General features: G+C 43.1%; 2 protein-coding genes across 26 annotated transcripts in view; one reads left to right on the top strand and one right to left on the bottom strand.

The window, feature by feature from the left end:
• The window catches only part of ank2b (ankyrin 2b, neuronal), a 48,932-nt gene extending 34,667 nt beyond the window's left edge, over positions 1 to 14,265 (top strand). For 5 of the 25 annotated variants that reach the window (XM_088990666.1, XM_088990669.1, XM_088990664.1 and 2 more), the window contains 18 exons: positions 1,369 to 1,593; positions 1,755 to 1,853; positions 2,063 to 2,217; positions 2,453 to 2,664; positions 3,031 to 3,235; positions 3,322 to 3,418; positions 3,506 to 3,734; positions 3,843 to 3,968; positions 4,042 to 4,164; positions 4,321 to 4,347; positions 4,442 to 4,463; positions 4,933 to 8,931; positions 9,702 to 9,776; positions 9,842 to 9,973; positions 13,073 to 13,220; positions 13,351 to 13,402; positions 13,546 to 13,683; positions 13,924 to 14,265. In XM_088990666.1, the coding sequence (XP_088846792.1) occupies positions 1,369 to 1,593; positions 1,755 to 1,853; positions 2,063 to 2,217; positions 2,453 to 2,664; positions 3,031 to 3,235; positions 3,322 to 3,418; positions 3,506 to 3,734; positions 3,843 to 3,968; positions 4,042 to 4,164; positions 4,321 to 4,347; positions 4,442 to 4,463; positions 4,933 to 8,931; positions 9,702 to 9,776; positions 9,842 to 9,973; positions 13,073 to 13,220; positions 13,351 to 13,402; positions 13,546 to 13,683; positions 13,924 to 13,935 (6,076 nt within the window). In that variant the 3' untranslated portion in view covers positions 13,936 to 14,265. Of the gene's footprint in view, positions 1 to 1,368; positions 1,594 to 1,754; positions 1,854 to 2,062; positions 2,218 to 2,452; positions 2,665 to 3,030; positions 3,236 to 3,321; positions 3,419 to 3,505; positions 3,735 to 3,842; positions 3,969 to 4,041; positions 4,165 to 4,236; positions 4,348 to 4,441; positions 4,464 to 4,932; positions 8,932 to 9,701; positions 9,777 to 9,841; positions 9,974 to 13,072; positions 13,221 to 13,350; positions 13,403 to 13,545; positions 13,684 to 13,923 lie in introns of those variants that run through there. The other 20 variants (XM_088990672.1, XM_088990671.1, XM_088990668.1 and 17 more) reach the window with 20 other exon arrangements.
• Positions 14,266 to 15,552: 1,287 nt separating this feature from the next.
• On the bottom strand, positions 15,553 to 19,899 carry LOC148902275 (calcium/calmodulin-dependent protein kinase type II delta chain-like). Its single transcript, XM_088990684.1, has 4 exons — positions 19,676 to 19,899; positions 18,930 to 19,005; positions 18,760 to 18,854; positions 15,553 to 15,876 (listed from the first exon to the last, which is right to left on the bottom strand). The coding sequence occupies exons 1-4, from the start codon at positions 19,779 to 19,781 to the stop codon at positions 15,650 to 15,652; spliced, it is 504 nt and encodes a 167-aa protein (XP_088846810.1). The 5' UTR covers positions 19,782 to 19,899; the 3' UTR covers positions 15,553 to 15,649.
• Between the last annotated feature and the right edge of the window lie 295 nt (positions 19,900 to 20,194).

The following is a 20,194-nucleotide window of genomic DNA, read 5'->3' as shown; positions in this document are numbered from 1 at the left end:
GGAATTCTCCCAACCAGTCTACATGTGCTTAGTGGACTTGGAGAAAGCGTTTGACCGTGTCCCTCGTGGAGTTCTGTGGAGGGTGCTTCGGGAGTATGAGGTACAGGAGCGCCTGATACGGTCCGTTCGGTCCCTATATGACCGATGTCAGAGTCTGGTTTGCATTTCCGGCAATAAGTCGGAATCATTTCCAGTGAGGGTTGGGATCCGCCAACGCTGCCCTATGTCACCGATTCTGTTCATAACCTTCATGGACAGAATTTCTAGGCGCAGCCGAAGCGTTGAAGGTTTCCGTTTATGTGGCCTCAGTATAGCACTCTGCTTTTTGAAGAAGATGTGGTACTGTTGGGGCCTTCAAGTGGAGCTCTCCAACTCTTTCTCGAGCGTTTCACAGCCGAATGTAAAGCGGCTGGGATGGGAATCAGCACCTCCAAATCTGAGACAATGGTTCTCAGTCGGAAAAGTGTGGAGTGCCCTCTCTGGGTCGGGGAGGAAATTTTGCCTCAGGTGAAGGAGTTTAAATTATCTGGGAGTCTTGTTCACGAATGAGCGGGAGCGAGAGGTCGACAGGCGGATCGGTGCGGCGTCTGCTGTGATGTGGACTTTGTACCGATCTGTCGTGGTGAAGAAGGAGCTGAGCCAAAAAGCAAAGCTCTCCATCTACCGGCCTATCTACATCCCAACCCTCATCTATGGTCACGAGCTATGGGTTGTGTCCGAAAGAACGAGATCCCGGATGCAAGCGGCCAAAATGAGCTTTCTCCGTAGAGATAAGGTGAGAAGCCTGGTCATCCGGGAGGGGCTCAAAGTCGAGCCTATTCTCCTCCACATAGAGAGGAGCCAGATGAGGTGGCTCGGGCATCTGATTAGGATGCCCCCAGGGCGCCTCCCTGGGGAGGTGTTCCGAGCATGCCCCACTGGCAGGAGACCCCGGGGATGACCCAGGACACACTGGAGAGACTTTGTCTCCCAGCTGGCCTGGGAACGCCTCGGGACGCCAGGACGAGCTAGAAGAAGTGGCTGGGGAGAGGGAAGTCTGGGCTTCCCTACTGAAGCTGCTTTCCCCGCGACCCGACAGATAAGTGGCAGAAGATGGATGGATGGTGGTGGATGGATGGATGGATGGATGGATGGATGGATGGATGGATGGATGGATGGATGGATGGATGGATGGATGGATGTGACGTTGGGTGTCTCTTCTTTCAACTTTCTGAAGGTCAAATACTTGTCATATCTCACTGGGAGCCAATGCATGTAAAAATGTGTCCTTTCAGTACAACCCATGTGCCTAAATGTCCTCCAAGTCAGTCAAAGAGGTACGCTAGGTTGCGCGTGAAGCCTTAAACCGTCCGCTCTGCTTTTCATCAGTTTCCTGGTTAGCTTCATGGTGGATGCAAGGGGCGGATCCATGCGGGGCTGCCGTCACAATGGCCTGCGTATCATCATCCCGCCTGGGAAGTGCAGCGCTCCCACACGAGTGACCTGCAGGCTGGTGAAAAGACACCGCCTGGCCAGCATGCCCCCCATTGTTGAAGGCCAGGGTAGAGCCAGCAGGTTTATTGAGGTTGCACCGTTTGGAGGCCAGCTTCTTGGGTAAGGACTATGACTTGTGTCTTTTTTCCCATGGGTTGCTTTTTGTCCAGAATTCTTTCTGATGTTAGTTGTTAGAAATTGGCTGAAACTTTGCATCTGAGACCAAATGTATGCGTGTCTTTTCTCACTTTATGCTGCGTTTTGGAACGTCAATGGCACAGTAAGCTCCACCTCCCCAGTGCCCCACCACCTCTCAATGAGGGCGAGAGTTTGGTGAGCAGAATCCTCCAGCTCGGCCCGCCGGGGACAAATTTCCTTGGGTATGCTGCAGAAAAAAATAAGCAAAGAAAAAGAAAATCTACACACAAAACAATATGTTTTTGCTTATTGTATAGTTTCCCTTTTAGGGAATAGTGACATTTCACCCATAAATCCCGGATCCTTAACTCTTCGTGGCTAGCATCGGTGGTTGTCGTTTGATCTCCCCGTGGTAAGCATCTCTATAAAAATGTTCTGTTCCTCCATCCAGTCCAGTAATTCTGGAGGTCCCCCACTTTGCGGCTCTTCGTGGGGGGGAGCGTGAGCTTGTCATCTTGAGGAGTGAAACGGGCGAGAGCTGGAAGGAGCATCAATATGAGCACACCCAAGAAGAACTCAACCAGGTCCTTAATAGCATGGATGAAGGTCAGCTTCTGTAATATCTTGTTGCACAGCATCCAAATACAGTCACTGTCCTGCGAAGAAACACGTGTCCAATTTTCATATTTCTTATTCTCATACCTTACATTTTGTTCATGTCAATGGGCAACATTTTTAAAATGACAACAATGGACAAATGCGTTTCTCACAGGACAGCGACGATGTACTCCAAAGACTGATGTCACCGTCAGACTAACATTTCTCTTTTCCTCTTCACTAGAACTGGACTCTCAGGAGGAACTCCAGAAGAAACGCGTTTGCCGCATCATCACCAGGGATCTCCCACAATACTTTGCCGTGGTATCACGTATTAGGCAAGACAGTATTTTGATTGGTCCCGAAGGAGGCATCCTGAGCAGCACGGTTGTATCCCAAGTGCAAGCTGTTTTTCCTGAGGGGGCCCTAACCAAAAGGATCCGGGTGGGCCTGCAGGTAAATGACATTGCTCCAGAGGACTCTGTGTAGGAAAGTTATAGTGTGGTGGTCAATGCAGGCTCCAGTGCACTCTCTTTGGTGTTTTGGCATCCCAGATGTGACCAAAGTCCAATTCTCTTGTGCTTCTGATCTGGATTTTTTTAGACCTGGATGGTAATCATTGACTACACGTTTTTGTTGCCAAGTACTTATAGAAAATCCCAGGCCATTGATTCTTCAGTTGACAAAAAATAGACCCTGCACCAAAGACATGACAGCCATGGCCCCCAAATAGAATGGAACATTGGTTTTTGGGGGTGAGGTTGGAACGGATTTATTCCATTCCTTTCAAAAAATATTGATTGTAAGTGTCTCTTTTCCAAGGCCCAGCCAGTGAGTTTGGATATTGTCAGGAGGACTCTTGGGAACAAGTCCAGCTTTAGCCCCATCGTCACTCTGGAACCCCGTCGAAGGAAGTTTCATAAACCCATAACCGTCACAATCCCGATCCCGAAAGGTAACTCTGACGCGGTCCTCCACAATTTTGGACGGGATACCCCAACCTTACGACTGCTCTGCAGTATCACGGGTAAGACCAGACTCACACAGGTAAGACCAGACCACCACAGGCGCACAGTCCCCATTTTTGCTGACGCAGATGGGTCCATTTTTCAGGTGGAACAACACCAGCTCAGTGGGAAGACATAACAGGAACTACCCCCTTAACATTTTTCAGTGATCGTGTGTCCTTCACAACAAACGTGTCTGCCAGGTAGACGATTTGTCGTAAATCTACTTCAAATACTCCTGGAAGAATTGAGTCTGCACCCGTACTGAATAATTGTATTATTGTGTCTAGGTTTTGGCTTATAGACTGCCGGCAAGTCCAGGAATCGGTCAACTTCTCCTCTCAAGTGTATCGGGAGATCATCTGTGTGCCTTACATGGCTAAGTTTGTCATCTTTGCCAAAACCCACGACCCCGTCGAGGGCCACCTGCGCTGCTTCTGCATGACAGATGACAAGACTGACAAAACACTGGAACACCAAGAGAACTTCACGGAGGTGGCCCGCAGTCGAGATGTGGAGGTCGGGTCAAGTGGCTGTACTTGAGTATTTCTTTTCTTTTACTCAGGTTACAAAAGTACTTTGTGTGAGTATGTTTGCCAGCTCTGATGAATGCCTCCCCTTTTTTAGGTTCTAGAAGGAAAGCCCATCTATGCAGATTGCTGTGGAAACTTTGTTCCCCTCACCAAAAGTGGCCAGCATCACCTCTTCAGCTTTTTTGCCTTTAAAGAGAACCGACTCACACTTTTCATCAAAGTATGTGTTCTTTTCTTTTCTCCTTCCCTCATTCAAACGTGCGTATTGAGGGTGCCCTCATGGCTGTTTGCAGATCAGAGACAACACCCAAGAGCTGTGTGGCCGCTTGTGTTTTCTGAAGGAACCCCGGAGTTACAGGTCACTCGCCCATAGTGCCATATGCAATCTCAACATCACCCTGCCGTCATACTGTAAGGTGAGTCAGTCCTCAGTCCTGAACCCTATTTCAATTCATATTTGTTGATTGTATTGATTTGTATGATTTCAGGGGCGAAAGCCTTTCAGTCGCTGAAAAAAAAATGCACTTTTTGTCTCTTTCCCTCTTCCTGCTTCGCTGTTTTGGGAAAAAAAGGAGTCTGATTCTGATCAAGATGAAGAGGTAGAGACAGCTCGTTCGTATCTATCAGCAATGCACGAGTGTCGGTGTGTGAAATTGTAATGATTGATCCCTTTGATATACCTTTCTTCCCCAGATCAACACAACACAACAGAGATGTAAGCCCTGACTTTATAACAAAAAATATAGCATGTACACATCTGTGAACTTCACCTGCTACTTTTTGTGGGTCTTGCTGCCTTCATCTTCATCTTGTGAAAATGAATCACATTCTTTTTTCTAGATAAATGTGTTTTTATTTTCTTTTAAACTGCCCTTTCGGTTTGTATCAGCCTACCACTCATGTACCTTTCGTCATGCCGGCATCCGCATCTTTCACCATTGCTTGTTTTCTTTGTTTCTTTCTCTGTCTTTCTTTCTTTCATTATTTATGGGGGATGGATGGTTGTCTTTTGTTCTTTTTATGCCTGTGCATCCACTGAAGAGCAGATGTTAAATATGAAGGTTGTAAACTATGTACTTCTGACACATTTTGGCCTGACCACATTCTCAAATATTTGTCTCCTTTCATTTGAAATTTTTATATATTTTTTTTTACTCCTTACTTGTTTGTCCACCATACGGAAGATGAAGAGATGGCTACATCCGTCCCGAAATCCGAGCTGATTCGGGAACCAGACCTCCTGTCAGATGTGTCGGAGATGAAACAAGATTTGATCAAAATGACGGCCATTTTGACAGTCGATCCCTCCAACAAATCCCCTTCTTTGGAAGGGTGTGGTTCTGAGAAAGGAGCACACAATGTTTCAACGGTCCCCTTAGAAATAATGGAGAAGGACCTTGAGAAAGTTAAGGAGGAGCTTGAGAAAGTTAGTAAAATACTAAGTAGCGGAACGTTTGATGAAACAACAGAAAAAAATCGAGAAGCCGAGGAGGGCCTTCTCCTCTCGGGCAGTGAGATAGAGGAGGCCCAAATGAAGGCAGCTTTAGAAAACCCAGAGCCTGTCTTATATGCACATAAGGCGAACAAAAGGACTCCAAGAACAACAAAAGATAGCAGTGGTCCTAAAGAATACCTCCTTGACTCAACCCCCAAAAAATCAACACCTTCAACCAAAGTACAAACGCGTTTTGGGGATGTCGGCAAAGATCATCGACAAGCTAGGAACTCTGCGGTCTCCGTTCCATCCCAATCAGTGTCCCCGTTTGTGGAAGAGACTCCCATTGGTTCAATCAAAGCCAAAGTGAAAGCCCTGCAAATGAAAGTAGAGGAGGAACAAATGAGAAAAGGAATCAAGCCTTCACGATTGCCTGTTAGTGCCAAACTGCCTTCAAATGTCAAAGAAATCCATCCACATAAAGCTACTCCTGCAGCGGTATCGGAAAAGCAGGAGGATAGCGTCTCAGTTAAAGAGTTGATGCAAGTGTTTCAAAAAGAGCAGCCCCAGAGAGAATCGGGGTCATATAACACCAAAACATCTCAGGTGCCAAGATTGGAAGACACCCCAAAGTCGGAATCTGTGCGCAAAGAACAAGAAGTATTTCTTGATCCTAAGATTTGTCCACTCAGTGGGGAAGAAAAAAAGAGCAGGGCCAAGTCAGCGATAATCAAAACGAGTGACTTTGGAAAAGGTGACAATGAGGAGAACTCCCAAGAGGAAGGTGTCCCTGCAGACTCAACAAGTGCCAGTTCTGCAACGCCTCATCTGAGTTCTGAGGACAGTGACAAGCATGAGGGTCTGGCCACCCCTGGAACTAGCCCTGAAAGTTTGGGTCTTTCACCCAAAAATGAACAAACAATACAAGTAGGGGCAAAAACCACTGGGGAGTTTGAAAAAGGAACGAAAGACACAGAAACAACTGGCCTCCTATGTCAAAGAACAGGTTTTGGTAACCAAATATCTACTGTTTTGGCCTTGGGTGTGCCTTTCAGCGAGGCTCCAGATGACTGCACACCAAGTGAGTCTACATCTGATTCGAGGAGCAAGCCTTGGTTTACCACCACAAAAAAGACAGTTTCAAATACCGTCGAGCAACATACAGACAGCCATGACCCTGATTTTCAGCTCTTATTGCCTTCTTGTGAAATTTCAAAACCATTTTATAAGTGCCATGGAAGCTTGGAGTTGCTTATAAAGCAAGATGCCGATCCTCTCAGTCCAGTAGCTGACAACTCTCTGACAATAAGCCACAGAGACTCGCTCGAAGGTAGTCCCGTTTCGGATGACAACTCCTCCATTAAGTCCCCAGATTCCATCGAACCCAGCCCTACCAAGGAATCCCCTCCTCATGACTCCTTAGAGAGTAGCCCTGTTGACCTCCACGGTCATTCATCATTCCCATTTGAGACAGATCATCCAAGTCAATCTCTAAAACATCCAGGTTCCTCTAATGAGGCATCGATCAATGATGTGTTGCATGGTAGGCATTTCCGAGACCGTGAGGGTAGTGCTGATGATGACAGTTGTGAGCAGACTTCACAGCTGACAAGTTCGGGTAAGAGTCCCCTCTCCCCCGACACCCCTAGTTCTGACGAGGTAAGTTATGACCTTAATCCCAAACATCCTGACCATTCATCCCTCTCTTTCCAATTCAAACCAGAAGTCATCTTCGAAGACCCAGACGAGGACGATACATCACACAGCAGTCAAGCTCACAAAACAGTTACAGCTAGAAAGAAATCGGTTGATGAGATGGAGGGGGACTTAGAGTTCCCAAGGGACACAGAATGTAAATTTGGGGTGAAAAGACTCACTGAGGATGCAGGGTTACCTCTTCTCTCTGACTCCCATATTAAAGTTCCCTCTTCTTTTTCAGCAGGTGTGAATGATGCATCCCACAACCAAAGAGATAGTATAAGACCAGAGGAAACCTACAACAGCAATCTGAAAACAGCGCCGCAACCAACAGTTCCGCCACCCGTTCTTGCTGCTCCAAACAGACCTTCCAAAATGGTGGCAACATTGAACACAGAAAACAAAACTGATGAGCAGAAGGAGGACGGTTTACAGAAGTCAAGGGAAATTTTCCCAGGCTTAGGTGTTGCCCAATTCCCAACCTATGCGCCAGCTGGCAACGTAGCAGATGAAGTCAAAGCAGCACCGGAGGTTGGACGTGATGCACCGAACCAAATAAAGGAAACCTTTAAACCAGAGTTCTGTAACAATGATGATACAGAAGAGGTTGAACATGATCATCCCCAAACCAAGTCCAAAGGTGTCACTGCCAAGGTGGATGCGGCCTACTCGTGGTCTGCCATACTGGACAACAATGACGCTTTTGATACACGTGTCAAAGTTGAGGAAGAGAAGATACTCAATCTGGTGGTAGACTCTCATTCTCAGCCGGGGACACCAGACACGACACCGGGTAAAACGCCAACTGAGGAGAGCACACCGACAAGTGAACCCAACCCTTTTCTCTTCCAAGAAGGGAAGCTGTTTGAAATGACACGAAGTGGTGCAATTGATATGACCAAAAGGAGCTGTGAGGAAGATGGCGGTGGCTTTGCTTTCTTCCAAATCGGTGAACATCCGTCTGAGACTTCCATATTACAAAACAGCGGGCAAGAATGCAAAGAATCGGCAACCCAGCAGGAGGTTGTGCTCAATCTCAAACGAGAAGTCAAGATCCAGGACCAGTCTGAAGAAAAAGTTGATGTGCAGCTTCAGTTGGCAACTGAGGTTGATCAAGCATCCGCCAAATCAAAAATCCCCAAAATGGGTCTTTTAGCTTCAGGCAAAACGGCGGGCAAGGAACAACCAGACATAGAAAGCCTCGATACTAAAACAGATCCCAGTATAAATAATGAATCGTCTGGGTTAGACGCAAGCACCGCTGATCAAATGATCATGGATGTAGAAACAGCAGAAACTACTGTTACAAGATCTATATACTCTGAGCAGGGTAGAGAATCATCCGATTCTTCTCCAGATGAATCAAAGTCAGTGCTACAACATACCAATTCGACCCTGTCTCAGAAAAGCGCATGTGATACCGTTCTCATCCAAAGCCAACCCCAGGCAGGCCATCAAGTTAACAATAAAACAACTCCTATCACTGTATCAAAATCACGAATACCCATCAAATCCAAGACTCTAAAACCCGACTCTTTGGCCAAACCCGGCGAAGACAAAAAACACAGAGGATCCACAAACAGGGATCCACGGAGAAAGTCTGAAGGATCTTGTGTGAACGTCAAGGCTAAGATATCCACCAAGAGCTCTGGGGGGGGCTCGGCCAGGCCAACATCTAACACAGGAGAGACTAAACCAAAAGCCTTTCAGTCAAGATTGCCAATCAAAGGTAAAGGTGCTCTATCTGCTCAATTCCCAACAGCCAGTAAAGTAAGAAGCAAGGCACGCAAGCACTCAGACGGATCTTTCGAAGAGATCAGCGATGAAGCCGCAAAGCTTGTGAAAAGACTGTCCGAGACCAAGAAAGAAAGTGACGACGACTACTCCGACGACGAGAGCGGTCTTCTCGATTCATCTGTCATCGAAAGGGAGGCGTTCACCAATATTCACTCCTTATCCACTGGAAATGTAATTTCTATTCGGCGGCGGCCTGGCGACGCTGTCATCACACATGTGCAGCAAATCCCCGGCAATTCAGCTCCAAGTCACGGTATGCCACCTGCTGAAGCTGACTTTTCTCAGCCTGTATCTTTCAAACAGTTACTGAACAGTAATGGCAAGTACAGTACAAGTATGTCTTTGCTATATTGAAGGGTCGTTTTAAGTACCTGTACTTGAAGTGAGATGTTCCTACTCAATATTTGTTACTTTTTTCAAACTTATCAAGATGTAGCAAAACTCAGCTCAATAGTGAATCTATTCCTCTACATAACATGTACCTGTGATGGTAACATGCACATGAATTTTGTAGTCTCTGTGACAGCTAATGTGTGCAGCCATACTCACTGAACAAAGCAAAAAATATTAAATAAGAAAAGACAGATCCATAGGCAAGCGATCTGTCATATCGCACACTGCTGGGTGAAAAATTGTCCAACGACTTGACGTCATATTTGTTCCTAAAATGGCGTTGGGGTTTTATTACCCATGGTGATTGTTTTGGCTGATACAAGGTTAGTCACAAAAATGGGAAGACCTGATATTTATCAAGCTTATAATATTTCTGTTTCCCTTCTACATCAATACCTCGAAATGGGCCGCCAGAAGCCCACTTTAAGGGACAGTGTTTGAGTATTTTTGCCACTACTGGTAATGACTGAAACCTGCATTCAGATTTTGAGACATGATCCCCTTAAATATTGCCTGTCTCCCTTTTCTTTGTGAAAGGTACAGACGGAATAGGCTTTTTCCCCCATCGTAAAATCATTTCTGGTTTGCCTGATTCAATTGAATAAACCCATTCTGTGCTATTCACAACAGCCGCACAGGGTGGAGCGGAAAGCAGAAAGCAAACTTTGTTGACAATAGCTGACCGCCTGGGCTTCAGCTGGGAACGTAAGTCGTGGCTGCTTTTCTCTGTCCTCGACGCAACTTACTTCATTTTATTTAATTTGGCTCAGAACTAGCACGAAAACTGGAATTCACTGAGGAGCGGATCAACTTGATCCGGACTGAAAACCCTGCTTCCTTAAGAGACCAGGGTTACGCCCTTTTGGAGTTGTGGGCTGAGGGAGAAGCAGTACAGGACAGAGGTATGTACAATATTGTTGGACACATTTCACATCTTTATTGTGCTACCTCGTATGTTTGGGGCAGCTGACAAAAGTAGCCCAGTTTTCATAAACAGGAGAAGAAAATAAAGATTAGACCATGTTTGTAGCCGAATACGCAATAAATAAGATCTAGTCCAAAGTCTTACCTGCACCAAAGCAACACCTTTTGAACGGAAGCGGTTGACAGGCATCGAATCATTGGATTGGATTGGATTGGATTGGATTGGATTGGACTGGATTTGATGTACCTTTATCAATTCGGTCATTGGTCACTTTCTGTACGGTGAGCAAACAGTAGATAGTGTGTTCTAACGTGACAGGTAAAATGGTGGCATTTCTGGCATGAAATGTTCAGTTAGGTCACTACAGGAGACGCTTTACATCCACAAGCAGTAAATCGTATACAGATGTAAATTTGAATCAAGACCACAATCAATTTGCGACACAGCTAAATAAATAAATAAACATTTTGAATTGTTCAAAAATAAGGTGTTAATTTAAAGGACAACCGACATCACTTTTTTGTTTCCTAACTGACATCAGAAAAACGTTTTATAGCATCTAAAATGCCCAAAACACGCAGTATGATATTTTTAGTCAAATGCAAACACCAATAAAATGACTTAAAGTGTCTAAAAAGTACTTCAATTTGAAACTGGAAGTGGCCAGTTTCAGAAGGTCCTGCCCCCTTGTTCGTGGTGTCATGCCGAGACGTCTTGCCTTGCTCGAGAATCAAAACAATGGCTTCAGATTCTGAAAAGATGCTTTCTTGTTACTCATCCAGTTATGAATATGATTCAAATAGTTCTGAAGAGGAAAGCATACATGTTTGCAATCGATTAAAGAATTTATTCCGGTCATTTTGAGGCATCTGGAGAGAAATGTAGTGACACACTCTTTAGTACGCACAGTACCGAAAAAAGGCAGAAGATGGCAACAAAGCTCCGTGGAAATTGACTCCTGGGAGGTTTCGTCAGCGAATGTCAAATACAAGTCTTGATGCAACACACAAGGATTCACCATCGCGTTATTTATGTGTTTTCCTTCTAATTTCGCCATCAACACCCATCAACACGAAGTTTTCAGACCAAACAAAGTCCCGCAAAATGGATTGAGGTGATGCAAGGTATGTCCTTTGTTAATCAGGGGCGTTCCTTCAGTGACGTCGGGTGAGGACTCGTCACCAACTCAAAAACAAGACTTCCGGAATATTCAGTGCGAGTCTTAAAACGTAAAATATCGCTATATGCGGTGGAATCTTATTAAAATACGTTCAGTAGAAGTCATTTGAAGCCATTTTACAAATTATGGCCACAACTTGTCCAGAGATGTCGGTTGTCCTTTAAGATTTTACTCACCAGTGTTGTTCATTTCTTGAAAAGAAAGGATTCACGACGATCTTATGACTGGGCAAATTTGTCAAGAACCTGTCCGTTTAAGTCCAATAAATCATGAATGAATTCTTGTTGAGTCAGACGTTCTGACTCAATCTTTGAATCCAACTGTAAACGATGTCTTGTCTCCTCCAAATAGCAGGGAAGGAAGGCCAAAAAGAGCAACACTGATCATACGCGCCGCGCCGTTCGCCATGTTTTCCTCTTGAATAATTCCAGGTGGAAGGAGCGAGTTTGAACAACGTTCCAAACGTTTCCTTCCTATTTATTCCCTCGAGTGCTTAATTTGCCCTTTATCAGTGAAGCTACTTCACTCACGTCGATGGTTTTTCTTATTGTTGACATTTTGCTCTGAAATGAAACTCATCCTGTGACTGTAGAGTCTCATTGAGACTTTTGAGCGCTTAAAAATGAAATGTATTATTATAATTAAGCGAACCGGACGCTTTTTTCGAAATTCCTCCAAAACTGGGCGGGTATTGATTGTGTTGTAACGTCAAGGCATGTAGTATTTTGTACCGATATTATAATTGGATGATGGACGCAGGTAGTTTTTGTTGAGTGAAATGTTGTTCAGTTCTGGTTCAGTTCTCCATTTGTGTAATCTAAATATTAAATCAGCAGGAAGCAAGGTGATATACAAAAAAGAATATTTATTATCAGGCAGCGAGAGGATGTTCTAAAACCGAAGAGAGCGAGAGCGAGAGCGCGCCCCAGACAGATATAGACAACAGGAGTGATGTCACTTTGGAAAGGACCTATCATCTGCTAGATACAATCATGAATATTTATTATTAGACTGAAACATGATAGCTAGATTTGTATACTAACTAAGTACAAGCTGAGTACATGTATACTAATTAACATATACAAATAACTAAACACATACATATATGGACTTACTAATTGATAAGAATAAGTAGAAATTAAATAACATAGGATGTTTTTAGCATGTGTATATAACTAGTTCTAACAGTTTTTTTTAACAAATCTTTATTGAACAAATTACATTACAAGTCACATAAAATAAAACGAATAATTTATTAATACATCTACGGAATACAGAGAAATAAACAAAAATATCCAGTGCAATTGTAATAAAATTTTCAAATAAAAAGGGGCTGCGTTAAAGTGGCGCTGGGTTGATTGCGTCTTGACGTCACGTGATTCATTCTGACATTTTGTTCGGATGATAAGCCCACTTTATGAAGCCAAATGGGCATCTCCTGAGAACAGTTTTGGACATGCGCATGGGACATTTGAGTGGATCATTTCAAAAAATACTTATGGCCACAACAATAAACAGCGTAAATGTGCCGAATTTAGCTTAAATGCTAGTTTTCGGCTTTAGTCCCAAGGCAGGTTTCTAATTTAGCACAGTGAGAAACATCAATCTTAAAAAGTCAAAGTCAAAGTCAGCTTTATTGTCAAATATGCTAATATGCATGACAAGTCCTAAATTCTGTCCAAGGCCAGATCTCCGAGATGAAGATGACAGTTTAACTTGCTGTGTCTGTTGACCTCAGATTGACCCCAGGTTGTCTGTACTTCAATTGTGTATTCGAGTCACACATGTTGACTAAGCATATAACAGAATGAAACTTTTAAATATGATAACTTCTTATTCTGTCTAATCTCTATCATTCACTGAACCTTCCAATGGAATGTTCTTCCCCCAACGCAGAAACGAGACTCATCAAGGGACTGACCGAGATCAACCGCACGGACATCGTTGACTTGATCAAGCCTGAAACGACTGCATCGTCCCAGGAGGCACCCTCGGACGGCGCCGTGATGAAACCGAGACGGCAGAGTGACGTGGGCACAACAATGTGAGTCCTTGGCCACTTCTTTGCCACTGCATCTCAGATTAGCATTTGTGACATTGTCAAAGCGTTTTCGGTTAGATTCACAAGATGTTTTGTGCTAAACATTTTCTTGCCGTTTGTCGCCACGATTTAGCAGTGGGCAAAGGGCGTCTGCAGACTCGGAACGCGCAGGAAGTCGTACACAGGCAAGTCCTACAACCTTGTGCAAAGCGCAATTATTTTTTTGCAGTTATTTTGAGGAAAAACATAAACAAGTACAAATATTTGGACTAAGCTCGACTATTTTGTCCTGCGCTGTTGAGACAACTCCGCTGTGTCCGTTTCGAAGCAGCAGAGCTCAGGCGCCGCGTCGTCGCCGCGGTTCGAAGTGGAACCCGCCAAGGATCGGAAAGTCAGCAAGGTTGTCAAGACGATGGTCACGACGAGACAGAGGTCGCACGAGGCTAGCAGGGAACATTTGGAGAAGGTTAGAGAAAACTAAATCAATCTCAAGTCATGCACTGTTGCGACGTGTTGTCACAATACGTCACTGCAACTTTGTTGTTGGAACGTTCCAACTTTTTGACCTACTCGTATAACATTTAAACTTCTGCACCATCATTCTTCTAATGTGTTTTTTTCATGTATTGTCAAATTCTGACTTTCACCTCACAACATCATTCTTTTTTTCTTTTTGTGTGTGTTTTCAATGCATCCCACTGAGAAGACAGACACATAAAGTTCAACAGATGAGCAGCAGCTGCATCCACAGCCCTGCAATGATGAGCATAGAGGTTGAGAAACGTGATGGAATTCAGCAAATGCCAACCCTTCATCTTCCATCTTTGTGCTGATTGATGGAATCTTTATTCACACAGTTTGCAAAATATTCTTGCTTTTTCATGTGTGTGTGTGCGTGTTTGTGTTGAGTGAACATGCCAGTGATTTGAGAGTACGTGCAGCTCCTCCAAACGCCATGAGAGGAAGGAGGAAGGGTCGGATTGGTGACGAGCTGTCAAAGTGCACGATTGTTCACACACGTGTTTGTGAATAAACGTCTTACAAAGTTGTTGGCCGCTCCTCACCAGCGTCATCATTCTGTGATGGGTAAAGATGTTTTTTGCAAAAAAAGAAAAGAATAAGCAAATGTCCCATCTGTGGCCTGCCATCCGGACTACAGCACAAGTCAAACTTTGTGACAAGGTAACTAAAGAGGATATAACTAATCTGTACATTCTAATGGCGGTTCGTTGTCACCATTACCAATAAAATGGCCGCCGACTATGATGAATAACACAGTATGAACATTTTGAGATACAAAAGTAAAAACGTGTAACACAGTACAAACAAGTCAATTACAAATATGTCCATACTGTAAGAAGAATTTTTTTTAATATTATGGAGCTTTTTTAAATACATAGAGATGCAAATTAATTATTTACAACAAAACTAGTAGTGTAAAAAATAAGCAAATTAATTTTCATGAGCAAAAAAAATGCGTTTCATCTACTTTCTGCTCTGTGTCAATGTCAAAATTGCGAATGATTCAAAGGTACCTGTTGTAAATTGGGAAAAAAAAACGATGACAGAGAATAAAAACGTCATTCATGAAAATGGTCATAAAGTTGAGAGCGAAAAGTAACAATCTAAAGAGAATAAAGTCCCTAAAAAGTTATTCGGACAAGTGGCATTTTACAATCCAATGTAACAGCCAGTACACAGCAGAGGGCGTCGTTTGGTCGTTCCATACAACAAAACTCAAAAAAGGTAACATCCGACTTACGACTGTCATGACTTACGAGCACCCGTACTTATGACCACGACCCTATTTTTTTAATTTTAATTCTACGCCTGGCACCGAGGAGAGTGGGGTAAGTGTGGGAATAGGGCAACCGGTAGAACACCGGCGACTGAGAGCCATGCCCGCCCGCCCCCGTGGCATCCAAATCAGATCGTTTGCAAGTCATTTATCACAGAGTCTCTTATTCAACATTTTGAATGGAGAATGGATCGACTTACGAGTATTTTGAATTACGACTGTTTGGTCTAAACGGAACCCGGTCGTAAGTCGGATCTTCCCCGTATTTGTAACAAGCAAACTCCGCTAGAAACTACATTTTATATCACTGCAGTCTAAACTTTGACAACATCTCAAAAATGCCATTTTTGAATTTACGGCATTGTGTCTACGATGTTTCACGGTCGACGTCATACTGTAAAGTGAGCACAAACCATGTCTGCCACTTGTTTGCGATCAAACCGGAAGACTTTTACAGGAAGTGACATCTTGAAATACTTTCCCAAATACCGGAAATAAGGAATAAAAGGCACTAAAGAATAAAAAAAAACAAAGGAATTAATTTTTTGGGGATTCTCCATTTTTATTTTCAATTTCTAAACCGTCCAACAATTTTGTGACATTTCTAAGAAGTCGCCTTTTCTTGTTGTGGGTGTTATTGTGGGTGCGGTTTAATGGATCCACTTCGATGGAAGTGAATGTGACGCCAGGTGCCATTGCGCCGATGCCAGACGCGAGTCTCCTCCACCTTGGTGTTGATCACTCCCAGGGAACTTCCGAGGCTCTGGGTGAGGCGCACATATGCAATGCAGGCTGTATCATCGCCCAGCAAGTGCACAAAAGGGTCGATCATCATCGTGTGACACAAACTGTGGACTGGCGCTGCAAAGCCAAAAGTCACAAAGCACGCTTATGATGTTAATCGTGTTCCCTTTGGGATAGTCCTACTCCGCTCTATAATGACATTTTTACTTCCCGTAATACTACACATATTTATTGTTTCAGTCCTGTGTCTTTTTATCGCAGTGTTGAATGTATTCTTCTGTTATTTACTTTTTTAACACTACATTTAACAATTTTGAACGTTCAATCAACCTACCGTGCATTTTTGAGGAATGAGGAAATTAAACAGGAATACCCGGATAAACCCCACATAAGGCAGTAAGAGAACACACAAATGGTGCACAGTAAAGGCAGACAGGATTAGAACCGCTGACCTCTGCACCGTGAGGTTGACGTACAAACAGTCAACAACTACCCTTACAGAGAACATTTAATAAAAGTTATTTAAGGATTTAAATTTAGTCATGAAGTAATTCATTGCCTCCATTGTATAAATAGGAGCAGTGGTGTGATACACACATAATTACACACACATGCAGGCATGGCACAATGCATGTGCACACGCTAACAAATACTACTACTACAACAACCCAGTGACGTGCGGTGAGGTTCATGGCTGGTGAGGCACTGACGTCATCATAGTCAGATTTACAAACATGAACTCTACAGAGTAGTTTATTCACCATTTGATTGGCAACAGTTAACATATTTTGTTTAAAATTTCATGTCAGCATTCTTTATATATACAAACTGTAGCATAGAAAAAAAAAAAATTAAAAAAACGTTTTTATCGTGTTACCTTTACTTGTAAATGAAGTCCATGCGCCGCTCCTTCTGAAGAAAGGCATGGATAAATTCTTTATAGAAGCCTTCCTTATCTTTCTTCAGTTTTAAAAGTCTCTCTGTCTCAACGGAGATCACTGCCAGTGTCCTCCTTGATCAGTCCTGTTCCGACTGTATGTTTTCAGTGCTTAGAATGACAATCTCGTCTACTTCTACAGCAACAAATGGGGCTGCACCGATCTCCTTTTTAATGTCATTTCTAATGACATCACCAACTGCTTCAATTAAATCGTTCTGTATTCTGTTTCACAGGCCAGAAAATACAGTGGATGTCCCAAAATGACTCGCTAGCGAAAGCATGTAATAGTTCCACATAGTTGCCACGATTAGCAGAGCCTTTACTTTCATCATTTCCACGAAATGCCAGCTGTTGTTTGGCAAGGAAGCAGGTGGCATTGATGAGATCTTTTAAAATCTCCCGCTTCTCCTTTACCTTAGCATTGTGGATGCTGATGTTGAGTCTTCGCTCATTTTTGATGAGGCTCCGTTGTAAAAATTTCAGGTCACAATATCCCATTTGAGTCCAGACATTGTCACAAATTGAGAACAGAAGGCAGGAAAAGCAGAAAAGGCGGTTTCTTGCTGGACATCCACACAGCCAGCCTTTTCGTGTGTACCAGTCCGCCTGAAAAGAGCGAGTTTTGTGTCCCGTTGTCTGAAGCAAACCTTTTAGCTCCGGTGTTGGTCTTCCTTATATTATTACCTCCTGCTTCGATTGAAAGTCCAGTTTAGAAAATTCTTTCAATTTAGATATGTAATCCTCCATTCTGAAAGTGAGGCCAAGCAACACGAAAAAATGACTGCAGGGTTGCACTTTACTCGCTAACTGTTTACTGTAGCTTTCTGTCTCTAATTCTATTATTCTGCAGACGTGAAGTCGGAAGTATCTCTGGAATCACAAGCGCCCCCTGTCATGAGGCGGGAGAACTATTTGCCTCACCTACGCACAGCGTTTTGATAAAAATAAAACAAAATAAACACTGTAGTACAGTGTTTATAATGTACAATGACTCTACATTATATACACCAACTAAACTGTAGAACTTTAGTTCATATACTAAACGTGTTTGAATGCTTTAATAGCGATATGCAGAAGGACAGCAATGCAGAGCAAGCCAGCACAGTAAGCATAGTGATTGCGCAATCCATGGTGAGACTCAGCCGGCTGCTGCCTCACCGCTCGTCTCTACCTAGTATTTGAACGGTAAATGTGAAAATTCAGCGATTTTGAAAAAAAAATCCAAAAATGGTGAAGTTAAATGGCAAAGAACCTTAAAGTACAAATCACTAAATAAATGTAACTGTTAAATTATTTTTTTCATTTGATATTTCCGTGACAGCTTTCCATGATGACAGGTGAGGCAGTGCCTCACCTGCCTCCCCTGACTGCACGTCACTGCTAGAACCACTCAATTGCCCTTGCAGAGAAAATATAATGTAAGTTATATAAGGGCTTTAAATTGAATCATTGAGAAGAAGAAGATTTTAAAAGAAGAAGTAATTAATAACATATATTGAATAAGTAGGAGCCGTGATGTGTTATACAGACATGCAGGCATGTCATAATACATATGCACACACGACTAAATACTACTACTACAACCACCAAATTGAGTGGAAATAATTTTGCACTGTTATGTGCTCACCAGTTCATCACCCACCGTGTCTCCTCTACCATGACATTTTTAATTGCAATTATTGCAACTTTATTCAGCCTCCATCATGACTTATTAAAATTTATCACATTATAAATATGTATTGCAGTATTGGGACTGTTGTACAGTTTTTATATTTTTATTGTACTATGTAACATTTCAGGTTTTTGATGCAATATTCCGACTATTGCCATAAGGCTATATGTGCCTTTTTTCATAATTCTATAATATATTGGCCGTAGTACGACCGACTCATACTTCAGTATTGTCACGTTTTCTTGTTTCATTGCTTTTTTTCTCTTTTGTTTAAGTTTTTATTTCAGTATTCCGACTGTACTGTGTCCTACGATGATTTTTTCCCCAATCCACCTTCTAAAAATAGCACTTTTTGGGTACGTATTGCCATAAAAATATGATAGGTTACCACTCTCCAGCAAGAAGCGATGGAATTCCAAGCTGCGCACCAAGACCCCCTGGCTTTCAGGTTCGAAGCTCGTGAGATCCGGATCGCTCATTTCCCTGCGACACAATGGCAGACAGACCACGATCGAGCACGCCGAATTGGACCAACTCGAGAGACTGAATTAAACTGACTTGTAAGTGTTGTAATCTGCGAGGGTGATGGTCAACAGCAGCTTCTTCGTCAACTCGATGATCTCCTGTTGGCGAGCTAACAGACCCGTTCGGAATAACACGCGATGTCGAAACAGTGAAACAACACAGTTTTTTTTTGTGGCTAATTAACGAATCAAAGAGTAATGAAGCCATCGTTTTTATCTATGTGTGACAGGTGTCACAACAGTGATTGTCTTCATCTCCACGATGCTGCCGTCTTAACAAGACCAGACGCGTGGATGTGTCTTTTTATTTATTTTATTTCTGCAACACAGTATGGCAGAAGGGATGGGTGAAGTCGCATGGGTTTCGTCTTGTGATTAACTGCGCAATAGAAAAGCACTATGAAGCACCTGTGCTTCAAAGTTCCACTCGACAAAACGTGAAGTAAATAATGACACAAAAAGTAATCTGGACTCGAAATGAATAAGGGAACTAATTAGATAACACTAGACAGTATAAAAGGGGAAACAAAATAAGATATTGTCATGAAAATGCGCGTTAATCGAGACCAACAGAAAATTGCGACTCACCATTAATCTCCTCCAGATTGTTCTGGAACTATGGGCGGGGCATGGTGCCACACTGTGCGCCGTTGCGTCACTTCCTTCATAATTTAATAATCTAAGTGCACAACTCTGTTACATATGGTTCCTCATAAAATTGTGGTAAAGTCTTTTTATGGATAACCGTACAAATGTTAATCTTGTGAGTCAACAATTTACCTCGGACGGCATCGGGTTCACTGCTGTTCCGGCCCCACTGAACTGTCACTTCGTTGCTCTGAATCCCCCCCAGGGAGAGCAAAAGTACAAATAGATGGAGAAGCATTCTACTTCATTCAAATGTTGTTTCACAATTTCAAGTCGTGTAGAAAGCCAAAAGTCCTCTGTCGTCTTTGCTTGGATGTGAGAAGAGATCGAACTCTGTTGGTTTTAAAGTGCCCCTTTGGAGTCCTCATGGACTTTAATTTGTAAATACAAACGTGTGTGCGTTCCTAAATATCTCCCCATTTCAATGGAATTTTGGTTTTTTTTTTTCTGTGTTACCTTCGGGTCATTTTCCGAAGCAAACAAAAGTAACGAACGTGGAATGTGTTCACCCGTGGGAGAGTTCAATTGTTTCTTGGTTTGAAATCGGCTTGAGACACAGTTATGCAGTAGGTCCATCAACATGTACAGTGAGACCTCAACTTACGAACTTAATTGGTTCCCAGACAGAGTGTGTAAGGTAGAAAGTGTGTA

The sequence above is a fragment of the Hippocampus bargibanti genome, linkage group LG02 (assembly GCF_051943395.1).
Source record: "Hippocampus bargibanti isolate YZ-2025 linkage group LG02, ASM5194339v1, whole genome shotgun sequence".
Lineage (NCBI taxonomy): Eukaryota > Metazoa > Chordata > Actinopteri > Syngnathiformes > Syngnathidae > Hippocampus > Hippocampus bargibanti.
Note: the sequence above shows the minus strand (reverse complement) of the source record. Positions and strands in the feature narration are given on the sequence as shown.

Bases quoted from the DNA above. Each gene is read 5' to 3' on its own strand.
- LOC148902275 (XM_088990684.1), bottom strand. From the start codon at position 19,781: ATGCTTCTCCATCTATTTGTACTTTTGCTCTCCCTGGGGGGGATTCAG. The intron at 19,006-19,675 runs GTAAATTGTTGA...CGGGTCTGTTAG, and splicing joins TGAACCCGATGCCGTCCGAG to CTCGCCAACAGGAGATCATC. The intron at 15,877-18,759 runs GTAACCTATCAT...TTGGCTTTGCAG, and splicing joins TCGCTTCTTGCTGGAGAGTG to CGCCAGTCCACAGTTTGTGT.